The sequence below is a fragment of the Corvus brachyrhynchos genome, unplaced genomic scaffold, assembly GCF_000691975.1.
Source record: "Corvus brachyrhynchos isolate BGI_N302 unplaced genomic scaffold, ASM69197v1 scaffold14, whole genome shotgun sequence".
Lineage (NCBI taxonomy): Eukaryota > Metazoa > Chordata > Aves > Passeriformes > Corvidae > Corvus > Corvus brachyrhynchos.
In genome coordinates, this window is record NW_008239110.1 from 13484190 (window position 1) to 13497562 (window position 13373).

Below are 13373 nucleotides of genomic sequence, written 5' to 3' on the forward strand. Positions count from 1 at the left end.
AGATTTCTCAGCCAGGAAGATGATTTTGGCTGGAAAATATTGCCTAGACTGGAAAGGACAGTGGGGTTTAAAAGGGAGATATTTTTGTGGAAACAGAGGAGACAACATAAGATTGCTATAGGAAATAAAAAAAAGAAAAAAGCAATAAAGTTTAAGGATTTTGTGTTGAAAAAACCTACACTGCATTGGAAGTGGGAAATAGCAAGAAACTGTAGAGGAATGAGCTAGGATAAAAAGTTAAAAAAGGTTCTGAAACTATATGATAGAATGGTACTGGAATGGCTGCAAACCTGGTCTCAAATTCCCAGTGAGGGAGCTTTGGCCATAAATTCCCAGAGCCTCTAAAATCCCCAATGCCCAGCTATATGAAGCTAGAATTATGTAATTAATACAATTAATGGAGAAAATGGGACAGAGAAAAAGAGCCAGGGGAGGGAAAAGGTGAGCAATACACTTATATATGATTTGCATGTAATACAAGAATTATGAGACAATAGAGAAGCTGTCTTAGACAGAAGGATGGAATTAAGGAACTGAAATGCAGAAATCTTTCTGCTGCAAAATGATGTCGCGAGAATAAATATCTTCATCCAAGGGTGCAACAAAAAAAAATATGAGAAGGCCTGTGATAAGTCCTTTTGGAGCAGACTTTTCCAGATTGTCCTGGGCAAGCATATTACTAAGTGGAAAAGCAATGAGTTGACCATGTTCTTTATTTTTTGTCAAATAATTTTTATTCTCATTTAACTTTTCTTAAAAACTTTCATACAGTATTACACTTCAGTGTAAGCTTCAAATTGACATTCTTTCAGTCTGGGTGAACTGACACAGTAGGAGACCTGGTGCAGAAAAGAAACATGTTGAAATTTATATCTGTATAATATTAAACTAAAATTTCTTCACCTTCTATGCATTCTTTCTCAGTTAGCATGCCCCGAGCATCTGCTGGAATCCTTGTTCCCTGCTGCTGGACATGAAGAGTACTAAGTAGACTTAATATGCTGGTACTAAGATTGGCAGAAAGTCCCAAGACCTCCAGCATGTTAAGTGCACAGACTCTGTTAAAACACAAATAGAAAAGTTAAGATAAAACAAATAAACTCTATTTCATTAAAAATTAAATTTAACTTGGATTCAGAAATTGATGGGCTGCTTCTCTCAGTTTAAACCCACAGTCAGTATCATACGTTAGTGCAGAAGATTTTTAACACATAAAAAGCCATGACTAAGTCAATGAAAAGTGCTTAGCTTAGAACAAATTTCACAAGCAGATAGCAGAGCTCCAACAATTATCTTGTTTTATTTGGCTTACCATTTAAAAATTAGTTTACTGTACTGAAAGAATGTCTTTTTAATACCACAATCCTACTGAGACTTCATTTCTTTCTTAGTCATTTTTTGCCCCCAATGTGAACCACTGACATTCCTCCAGATCTCCTTGAATTTGGTTAATTGGATGACCTCACCTTGAAAGGAAGGTTGATTGCAGAGAGGATGGTGGAGATAAGGAGGAATTAATGCCACCTGTAGCACAGACCTCTGGGGAGAGCTTGTTTATGTCATCTGGCAACATTGCAGCTGTCTCAGCAGTCAGGTTTAGCCTGTGGCTGTGCTCACCCGTGGCTGTCATCCTGAGGCACCCAGCTGGAGACCTGCATCCTCTTCTCACCTAACCCAGCAGGGCAGATATCTGTGTTGATAAGCTTTGCAGAGGAGCTGTGGTTTGGTTCCTCACCTCTGCAATGGGTCTTTGTAGTATAACTCTGTCCCACTGTGTTTTCTGAGAATGTATTCAGTAATGTTTGTAAAGTTATTTGGGAGATGTAGGTAGAAGAGAAGGAGCTTAGACTTAAGCAAATGCTTTTCCTTTCACATACCTTCATTTGTGAATTGCTGCTGAAGGGGATGAAGCATGACAGTAAATTTCTGTTTAAAACTGAGTGCAAACTGTTTCTCCTTCTTCTTTAAGGCATTTGGGCGTCTGAGCTTACAAACCATAGATCAGGATTTGTGCAGTTCAATTTTTACACCTGCCTGGGCATTGGGGATTTTGGAAGCCCTGGGAATTTGAGACCAGGTTTGCAGCCATTCCAGCTCCCCTTCAGTTTTTCCCAGATGAGAACTGGAAACCCTGTCTGCTCAGTCATTGGCAGCCGAGGGAAAAGGCTCAGTTTTAGCACTACATCCAGTTGGCAAACCTTTGAAGTTAATTTGCTTCCACAGCAATTTTTGTCATGATGAGCTGGATTTTCCATGAGTGCAGCTTCCCACCAGCAAATTTTCAAACAGCTTTGCATTGGCATGGTACCTTGTGAAGATTTTAAAAAAGCGTTTTTAATTCAGCAGTTTAGTTTTCTGCCTGAGGAACTGACTAGTGTTCAGGATGAGTATTATTGTACACTCTTAATTAAAAAAGTTTAAATTATGCTTATCACAAGAGAGATGGTCATATTTTTAAAGCTAATTTTCTTGATTTTAGTATTAGTATGAGAATGTGATAAATATTATTAGAAAATATCCTTGTATCTAAAGTTTTCATCTACGCTTTAAGTCAGATGTTTTTTCTTGTGTTTTTGTAAGTTTTCTTTAGATTTTTTTGAGAAAGGTCTCATCAACCTCATTCATTGTTTTCACTGGATGATGCCAGTTTATGAGAGTGGCAGATTGACTCCATATGCTTATTTTAGGAAAGGTTAGAATTTGTAAAGGTTTTTCTCTGCACTGTAGCCCTCTAAATGGGCAAATCTGTAGCAATGCTGCAGGCACAGGGTGCTTCCACTGATCAAAAATAGATGTCTGCATTGTAGAGATGTATACATGCTCTTTAGTCATCTTAAATCTTCTTTACAGAAAGAAATAGGCATTTCCTGCATGAGGTTCATCTCACTAAAGGAAACATCTAACAGGGGTTGCATTTACTGTACCCCAGAACTGGCTGCTTTTTGATCAGCTGAGCCATAGCTGATATGGGACCCCATCTTAACACTTCAGGCATTGTTTTCTATGGAGCATTTTGATTTTGCTGAGGACTGGGTTTTCCTCTTTGTCCGTCACATATGGCTGTTGCATGGTACTGGTACCATGTTATGCTTCTGGGCTGAATCAGAGAATCCAGAGGAATTTTACAATCACCACTGAATTTGCCCTCATCATCCTTCCCTGCCCTGTTCAGTTGAGCTGAAAAGTGAGTTTGACACATTTGTTCACTGCTCCAGAAATCCTGCTAACCATGGCACTGTTCCCTTGGTTTGGCTTAGGATCTCGCACTGTTGAATTAAGATGCTATTCAGAAAAGGAGCAACTTGTGCTTCCAGCTGACACATCCCGCTAATTGCAGTGTGTGATTAGCCAGCTGGGTGGCTGAATTGCACCTTCTTTGCCAGTCCAGTGCTGTATAACCTTCTGGAGAGACGGTCAGTGCTTAAGTCACTACAGAGGACAGCTTAGTTTGCTCTTGTGTCCGGAGGATACTCCCTGCTTCATGATTTCACTGAAGAGAGGATCCACATTATTCTACCTTTTGCTCCTATATTTACAAATCAGCACTGAGCCCTTTAAAGCCCTGTTATCCTTCCATGAGGGTATTTCCTGATGATTTGCAATGATCAGATGCTTGGGTAATGCTGTACCATTATTTTTAAGCCCTGACAGAAATTAAAATAAACAAAAGAAAGCTGAGGTTTACCCTCATTTGTCTTGATCTAGAAATGTCAGATAAACATGTTGTCCCTCTGCAGGTCTCAGTCAGTCGTGGATCCTGGGGTGCTGAAACGCATGGATAAGAATGAGGAAGAAAACATGCAGCCTTTGCTTTCACTTGACTAACAGTTTTTGAGCATTGGACATGAACTGAGGTGGAAGGCACTGCCTCTCAGCAACAAGCATACTCGTGTTAATGTAGCATAATGGCAGCAGGTTTTACTATTCTGCCTGAATTCTGGATGCCCTTTGGTGAAAAAGAAATGGAGAAAAAAAGAAAATGAAATAAAAAAAAAAAGAAAAGGAATCAATAATTTATTCTGTAAGTGCCAACTTGTTTGTAAATACAATATAATCCTCCAATTTTACTTTGTAAGTTATGGTAAACAAGTGCTATGGAAATGAGTGACTATTAAACATGTCAGTGAAGTGAAGTGCACCGTAAAAAAGAGAAGAAAACGTGTGTGTTCTCACATGCGCACACACACACACACACATACACAGAGAGAAACATGTACTGAACAGAGAGAAACATGTACTGAACAAAGAGAAACATCAAAGTCAATTAAATATTGTCCTTCCCATGGGAAGCCAGCTAGTACATTGACTACTGGGTTTTTTCTGCAATGTTCATGTAGTGTGTGCTAAGATAAAGAGGGAATATAAGAACTTGGGAGATGCTGTAATCAATGGAATGTAGGAATTGGTTTAACAAATAACCCTGGGGCTTAGGATTGTAATTTAGCATAAACCATGTGCATTGTGAGAAAGATCACAGGTGAACTGGAACCAACTCTTGGATAGCCTTGTTGTTTAGCTATATGGATCTCTGAGGTTTCTTCCCTAACTTTTCATTTACACAAGTAACCTGGCTTGGTACTGTAATCTGGGTGTTGTAATGTGGGACACGTTGGAGTTACTTCTCTTGCATTTTGGGTGCACATCAAGAATTTTTCCAGAACTCTTGTTCTCCCTTGGAGCAAGACATTAGTCCTCTAAATGCAGGGTAATAACCAGTATCTGAAAGTAAAGCCTGGCAGCAGAGGTTAGAAGTTAATCACTGAATCCTGTGCACTGGGAGACTGGATACATATATATATATATTTTTACCAATCTCTGACAAGCATACAAGGTGGCATTGTTAGATAAGTATATTTCATTGGAGATTTATACAAGAAATCATACCTATTCAATGTACTTAGATATATTATAGATTGTATATTGAGACATTGTCATTATTAATATAGTAAAACTTTCCATAGATAACAGCATTCCACTCCAAGCAAGGATTAATATTAATAAGTTGTAGTCAAACATCTCAGCCTATATGTTTAGGATACCTTTGTTTTGGTTGTAGTGTAACTGTATATATTGAACATGTGCCATAATAGAGAAATACATTTTACCTCAAAAGGTCAACAGGTTTCACTAGGGATTGGGTAAATCAGCCGAAACATAGGTATTGTGTCATCTCTGTGTGCTGGCTGATGTGTGTGCAGCCTGTGGTATGCTGAGGTGAGAATGTAATTTCTTATTAGGATTTACATCGACAGTCAGAGTGGGAAGACACACAGGGTGCCCAGCAAGACATCTGAATAATTAGAGGTATTGTAAGAGCATGTCCAGGCAAGGCAGGGATTAGTTAGGAAAACACTGACCACAGTGGACGTGCTGGCTCACGACAACCCTGCCTCCCAAGTGCTAGAGTTTGAAACATTTCTTCCATCACTTCAGTGATCAGTGAAGTTTTAAAGTTACTGGTTGTAGGCCACCTCTCCTCATCCAGGATGATTACAGCTGTAAGATTTGGTAGGCTGAGATGAGTTAAGAGCAGAGAGTGAAATCTTGAAAGTCTGTCATCTAGAGTTTAGCTGTAACTCCTGTGGTGGCAGCTTCAGCGTTTCTCAGGGCTGAGAGGACCCTGACTCTTCCAGCATAACCCTTGATTAGCCCAGGCAACACACAGATAAAGCTCTCCTACTTCACAGGTCGTTAGCAGCACTGATAAATAGTGTATTCCCTAATATGCCATCACCTTGCAGGAACTTCTCTGAACAACTCATCACCTTTCTGCTTTCCTAATTCTGTTTTCATGATACGTGTTAGGAAATGCAGAGAGGAGAGATACAGAGCCTGAACTTCTTACCTGTCTGTCCTACAAGTTTTTCAGTAGTAGAAACTGTTCTAATACTACTTCTGTAGTTTGAGAGACTTGAAAAAATGATCTGTTCTTATATACTATTTTATTCAGTTCTATTTTTCACATTCCTTGTAACATCATGTTGTATAAGTGAGATGTGTCTCCAGTATTCGCATAAGTGCCATATTTGAATGTATGTTATATATTTCCACACTTCTGGTTAGTAAAATAGTATATCATCATTGATATGATTTTTAAATCCTTATCAGATAAAACTTAAACATCAGTAGAAATTTTCTCCTTGTAAGGGCTTCAGGATTTAGTCAGTACTCCACATGCATACAAACTGTGACACAGTGGTGATCAACATCTTCATGGATCCATTTAGATACATGGGCCTGACTTTGCTGTAAGACAGCAGAATGCTGATTTCAGAGTACCCCACCTGTCCAATCAAAAAATGCAAATCAGTTCCTGTATGAACTTAAAATTTGTTTTGAAGCTTATAAATATTTGTTTGAAAATCCTTTATTTGTGCACTTAACTGTAATTTATGTAATATTTTCAGATGCCTGATTTCAATTTTAAGGTAATAAGTATTAATACATTCTTTCCAGAAAGTGAAAGTAGGATATATTATAATTTTGTGTAACTAGGACCTCATCTTTCAGGAAGAACAAAACTGCTTTTTCAATAAGATTCTCTCTGTTAAAGAGTCGGGCTACAGGTCTTCTTGGCTGCAGCTTTTATTTCACTGAAGCAAATTCTGACAGTGGTAATTGCAGTTGTGACATTGAAAAAGAATATGGAAATGGGTAAGAGAAATAAATATACTTTACCTGCTCTCAGTATTCTTTCAAGGCATTTCTCTTTTACATATCAGGGTACATAAAGGGTTCCATCTTTCTTGTAGAAAATCTTTATAGGTAGTTCAATTTTTATTAGATGAATTTGGACTGAAAACTTTTTCCAATCTTTATTACCATAGGAATTGCTGTCTAATTTTTATAGCAGAATTGAAGTGCTAAAACCAGAATGCAGATGTTTGGGAGGAACTCCTCTTAATTTCTTACCTTTCTTGTGTATTGGGTAGAATAAAACCTTGTTGTAATTATGCATGCCGATATGCATATTAAAAATATCCTGCAATATGAGGAACTTAGTGGAGAAACTGGATATACCTGTCCAACTACATAAAAAAAAAAGGAGGTTTTAGAAAAAAAAATGTAAAAATTGATAGTTTTAAGCCTTTGCTAAGATGTAAAAATATCCTCTTACATGATGACTTTTCCAAGACACAGATGTTTAAAAATATATGTAAAAGTTATGGAAACTTTCATGACCAAAACCTCCTTGTAATCAGAGATATCAGTAGACTGATTTATAGAGACAGGTAATCAGGCCCACTAAGCTCCAACAAATACACAGACTCCCAATAGTTATTAGTTGTAAAATAGTTTGAGATGTCTTTACAGAAATGTAAATTTACTGTATAGCATATTTAAAAAGATGTTTTGCACTCTACAAACATGCTATGCCTAGCCACGAACTGAACACAGAATTAAAGAAAAGAGGAGTAAAAGGGGCCTCAACAGGTCACTCATATGTGGAGGAGCAGATTCACTTTAATGTCGCTCTCAAATGTTTTAGCTCAGTACCTTGCATGGAATGCTCTTTGTATTATTTAATCATAGTCACAGCCAAGCCTAAGCACATTACCTGACAAAATTGTAACCTGGCAGTGTTTTGTTCATGCCTTTTATTATTTTCCTGTTCTGTTTGGGAAATTAAAGTTTGTCAAGCATCCTAAGAACTACCATTTAGCATTACTTGGAAAACACTGCAATAAGCTTTGGTCATATCCCTGTTATTATATTGTTTCTGTTATTATTATCGATGTATGTATTTGTCAAGTCTTTTGATAAAGTCATGTTTGAAAGAGCATGCAAGAGAGAAAAATCCAAAATCAATCAGGCTTCAGGATTTTGTTTAGAATATTAAAATGGGATTTTAGGGGGATGCTGAGTTTGGATTTGATAATCTTTAATTGTCTCTGGGGAATGTCCTGCTGAGCTATTGTCAGTGTTGGGTTCCAAGACAAATTTGGAAGATAAATATCAATATGAAAGACAAAAGCAAATGTCTCAAAGGACTGTACTGAATAAACACTTAATCACATGGCTAGCTGCATCAGGTCCCCCTAAAGAAAGGTGTTTTGCAAGTAGCTTGTGAGTGTGTACTTCTGGTGCTGAGAATAGTTCTTTTGTCCACAAACTTCAAAACACTCTATGAAATTGAGAAAATAATAGTTATCCTGTTTCTCAGGTAGCAAAACAGAAACACAGCAAGTTAGAGACATATGTCAATGAAATACATTTTTCTATATGGCAAAGATGACACTTTGATCACCCAGTCTGATTTTAACTGCCAGAGAGAAAATAATGTGTCCCTATTTTGTGTAAGAAGGTCCTATTTCCGATTCATTCATGCTTAGTTTCTTTAGAACACTTTACCATGAGACCTTTGCAAACCAGGGGTGATATGCTTTCCTGTGGAGTTAAATCCAAATTTAACCGTTTCTGCTGAGGAAATAGCAAAAGGGGAGTATGTCCCCCAAATGAAATGCCTTTCTTCCCTGTCTGATTGTTGGGAAAAAAAGGTAGTTTAATTCAAAGACCCTCCAAAAGGAAATTTGCCCCGTAAAGAATTCTAAACTTGGTCAGGGATGAAACAAGATACTTATTTCCCATCAACTGTACAAGGAACATCAGTGTTTCGTTTAGAGGCATGCTCAAGTGACCCCAAATGAAAGTGCAAGCCAGGTAGATAGAACCTTACATTCTGTATTGCCTTGTAACTTTGAATGATCCTGGGTCAAAAGTCTATATTTAGCAGATTCACTTGGACGTTCCCTTCAGTCTGCATTGCAGCTTTCAGTTGTGTGGGAATTTTTTTCCTATCAGCTTTTGGGATCTTAGAATGACATTGACCCCTGTTGGATTGCACAAGTTGCAAAGTGGTTTTGTTGTTAAAAAATAACAACTTGTGCAGGGCTGGGCAGTGATAAAGTTGAAACATGGGGCACGAGTTCCCACTATTTTGTCACTTCTCCTCCGGTGTTTTGTGTCTGTAAACTGCTTTGATTGATAAAAGACGTGTTAACACTTGCATGATATCAATTTAAAAATAGAGAAAAAAGAGGTTTTTGCAGTGAGTTCAAAATCAGAATTGATGCCATTGCTGTGGAATCCAAAGGGAGGTCGGGCACTGCACACAGGTGAAATAGAGAGACTTCAAATGAAAGATGCTGATAATTCCTTATGGTACACGTTTTGTTAAAATGTGGCCAAAGTATTTTCTCTGTGGGGACAGTGGTCAGCCAGATCTTTCTGAACTAGTGGCTTACAACAAGTCCTCTCTAATAAAGGTATGACAAAGCTTCCTTTTGTAGAGAATTCACTTCCAGAGAATTGACATATCTGTCAATTTGCAGTAGACAAACGGTGGGAGTTAGTTAGGATTTTTATTTGATATGGAAATGGTGCTGTGATTCCTTAAAGAGGCTGTCGCATCATCAGCAACACACAGCAGTGCCTGAAGGCTGGCATCTCAAATCAGGTCCCTTGGTTAATAAAAATTTAAGGGTAGAAAAAAATCAAGGGAAGAGATAATAGAAGATGATAAAATACAGTAATTAAAAAAAAAAATCAAAACAGAAGCAAGCTTGCAGTGGAAAGCTGTATGAATGACAAAAATAATGTGATAGAATTTGCACTGACACTTCCAAGAAATTAATCAGTAGCCTGAGTCCCCCACCCCTAGACTGTGAGCAGATTTTCCATTTTTCACACCATCTACCATGTATGGCCACGATGGAGTTTCCTGAATCTTTATAAAATGTTTGAGTTACCATATGAAATGGTAGGTACTGTGGCTGAGCTTGTGAACATGGTTTAAGGGATCAGAACATGACAGCAGAGCCTCACCTGGAAATGGGTCCCAGGTATATGTGAAGTGCTGTGTCCTGCCTGGCTGAAGAAGTCATGGAGGGAGAGAATGAAAGGACCCCTGTGGCTGTAAGGAAAGGTGGAAGGCCTATGGAGAAAACAACCTTAGTGAGTTGGAATGAACTTGTTGGCCATTTTTGTAGTGAGGGAGGCTTTCACCTGCTCAGTAATATGAGAGGGCTTACAAACCCCATGACACATCTCTCATCAGGAAGGAGAAATAACATATTTCTCACTTTACCACACAAACCCAGTTTCAATATATTTAAACCTGATGCATATGCTGAACCTGAAGTGCCTCTGCTGCTGCTGTTTCCACTGTAGCTCCCAGGATGTGGGTATCATGTAGCATGCAGGAGCTGGAAGGGTAGAACCCCCCAACCTGTCCATAGGAAGAGAAGGGAGGGATGTATTCTGCAAGACCCTGTTGCAGAGAAAATTGTGTGGGAGAATTCAGCGCTTGCTTGAGTTACAGCCTGCCTTGCCCTGACATCAGGGCCTACTCTGTGGAAAGCTGTGACTGGAAGTGTTGTGGGGATCTCCCCTACAAACCTGGGTGTCTTGTGCTAATTGTACAGCCTTCGAGCTGCAGCTGGCGATCTGTGTCCCATGTCTTTGAACAGTGCTGCTGGTGATGTTAACTGTAGCCATTAGTCACTCAGAGCACAGAGGATTTAAAGGAAACTGATGGCTTTAAGCATTGCACTCAGTGCCTAAGAATATCAAATTGGTGATTGTTACAAGTAATGCCTAAGATTATGATAACTTAAAGACTTCCAGGGCTTGGTTGCATTGTATCCTTGATGGGACTTAGTGTATAATCACTTTCCTTTGAGTATGGTTGTCCCTGAGGTTCACCTGCATCTTTGATGCAGCAATGGTAGAAAGAATTAAATAGTAAAAAATGTCATTCTAAAATTATGAATAGATTACCTGACACTATTAAAAAAACGGCTTTGCAGTTTGCTAGTGTTCAACTTGAGAATAATGCCTCTTATAAATCATTTGCTTCTCTAGCTCTTTCACCCTATTGTGAAATGTGTTCTGCAAAACATTCCCAGCTCTTCAGCCCTTCTCCTACCCTCTTGCATTCAACACCATCCTGTCTTCTGTGTGTACTTTATTCTATGAATAACAGAAGAAAACTGTAAAAAAACCACACTGATAATCTGCAGACTAGATCTTGAGGACGAGTATTTTAAATATTTCCCTTGTATAAATCTCTGGTTAACAGGGAGAAATGGAAAATGAGACCAAGGCCAACCACATGATAGCGGAATACAAAACAGAAGAGTCTGTCTAGGAGTATAGATGAGACAGCTCTTGTGATTTAAGATGTTACCTTCCCCTGACTGTTAGTTGTCATTCTTCACGTAGGAACTACTGCCCCAACATTTAATCAACAACAGATTACAGAAGTACTCATGTCCCAGTGAAGGCTGTTCACAAATCATGTTAACTCTGTTGATTCTGCACTCATGCAAATACAAAAGCACTCACATAATCTATTAATACAACTCTGTTATGAGAATAATGATTAACAGCTAGTCATGGCAACATCTAAAATTGCAGATTGGCAATCTGTGCCTTAAGGCTCTTGTAATCTGTAGTACTGGCGTAGCGGTAACTTCTGAATAATGGGTGCATATATATATTGCATGCAATATATATTGCATGCAGCAATCTACTTTGGAGCCTTATGGAAAATATTACAGCATCATATCAAAATTCAAAAATAAAATAAGGAATAATTTACAAACAGTGCTTGTATCCTCAGGATAAAATTTGTTTCTTTTTCAGCTCAGTACTGTTAGGACTCAGGGGGTCTGAGATTTGTAAAGCCAGGACAAGTTTATTAATCATGTTCTTTCTCTGTAAAGTTTCAATAACTGTTCTCTTTTCACAACTTCTTGTTAGTTTGAATTTTATTCTTGGATCTAGTGAAATGGTTAATTTTGATCTGTTGTGTTCTAACTTAAAGTCTGAAGGTAAAACAACTTTGTGAAACATCACTCTTTATATTGTATATTTAAATATCATCAATTCTGTGTGATCAATGGGCTGTTTTGGAGAGTGCTACTACTTTAAATCATCATTGGTTATTGAGGAAGAATGACATTCTGTTAAATAAAATATGACCAAATGAAAATTAAAATACATATATATTTTTGTGTTTGTACATGGGAGTGTTTGTCTGGCTTCCTTGTGCTAAAACATGTATGGAAGACATATTTCAATTGGATGAACTGCACTTTGTTTTACCAAGGTATTGAAAGAAAACTGAGTGGTATGTCAGCATGGAAGTCTGGTGACACTGAATGTCTCTTTCCACCCAGCAGTAAGTTTTAGAGAGTTAACATATTTCACATTTACAATATTATTTTTAACTGTCACTTGGAAGTCTCTCTTGTCTCACAGGTGAAGATCATGTAGCGATGCAACGCAAGGAAAGCTCATTTCCCCCTCAAAGATAACTCCTACTCTCCTGCCTCTAACACTTGTCTGTAGTGTGTTCCCTAGCATTGTCTTGTGTTCATTGACTTTTCTTTTGATGCCACATCAGGGAGAAATGGTATTAGCTCTGCACAGAGATGTCCCTTTCTTTGGGAAAATGTTTTTGTTCTCAGGAGAGATTAACCAGGGTAGGATAGAGGAGGCTGTGTGACATTGGAGCACTGCCTGATGAATGACTGTATTTCATTCTATATGTTGATTTTTTTCCATGGGAGGGAGAGACCCAGTGAATTACAGTAATGTGTTTATGTGCTTTTTAATGTCATTTTTGTAGTTGCTTTAGACACAAGGACCTTATTCACCTCTTCTGTACACTTTCCATATCTTATCTTTGGTTTACATAGATTAAAAAAAAAAATAGGCTGCAGTAGCTTCCTGTTTCACACATAATCTCAGTGGTGTATGCAGATGCATTTCTTATGCCAGCACTGCAATATGTTGAAAAAATATTGATGGTTTCTCATCTACATGGGAAAATAGTCCCTCAGCTCCCAGGCACTGCGTGGCTGTACACAGTACATAAGCCATGGCTGCACAAGGGTGCATTTCATCATTACATGGCTGTGCGAGCTGCATGGCAATACAGCTCTCTGCTCCCTTGGAAATCCCTCACTTGCATCCCTCTGGCTGACCAGAGTTGAATCCCCTGTAATGATGTGGTTTTCAATGCCTCACTAGAGTGTTTTGAGTTGTAACCACTACCCATTTGTATGTTGCCAGGCAGCTTTTCCCTGCAAACAATGTGATCCCAGTGTGTGCACCCGTGTGTGTGTGTGTGTGTGTGTGCATGTATCTGCTTGTCTCACCCCACCTCCCATGCTGGACCCCCTTCCCTAATGTCATTTATCTGTGGAAAAAAAGAGGCCTCAAAGCTGGCATCTTGTGTTGACATGTGACAGCATGTTGTGACATGCTCAGCACACCTGGCCCTGATGTGGAGCTGGCTGGAGCATCCCATAGCTCACATGCAACTCCAGTGCCTTTGTTTCCTACCAGAAGGGACCAGCTTGTGG

General features: G+C 38.6%; 1 protein-coding gene across 1 annotated transcript in view; it reads left to right on the forward strand.

Moving 5' to 3' along the window:
• CLVS2 (clavesin 2) overlaps positions 1-12025 on the forward strand; it is a 55837-nt gene extending 43812 nt beyond the window's left edge. The window contains exon 5 of the mRNA XM_008637808.2: positions 3738-12025. Coding sequence (XP_008636030.1) covers positions 3738-3825 — 88 coding nt within the window. The 3' untranslated portion in view covers positions 3826-12025. The remainder of the gene's footprint in view (positions 1-3737) is intronic.
• Positions 12026-13373: the final 1348 nt, after the last annotated feature.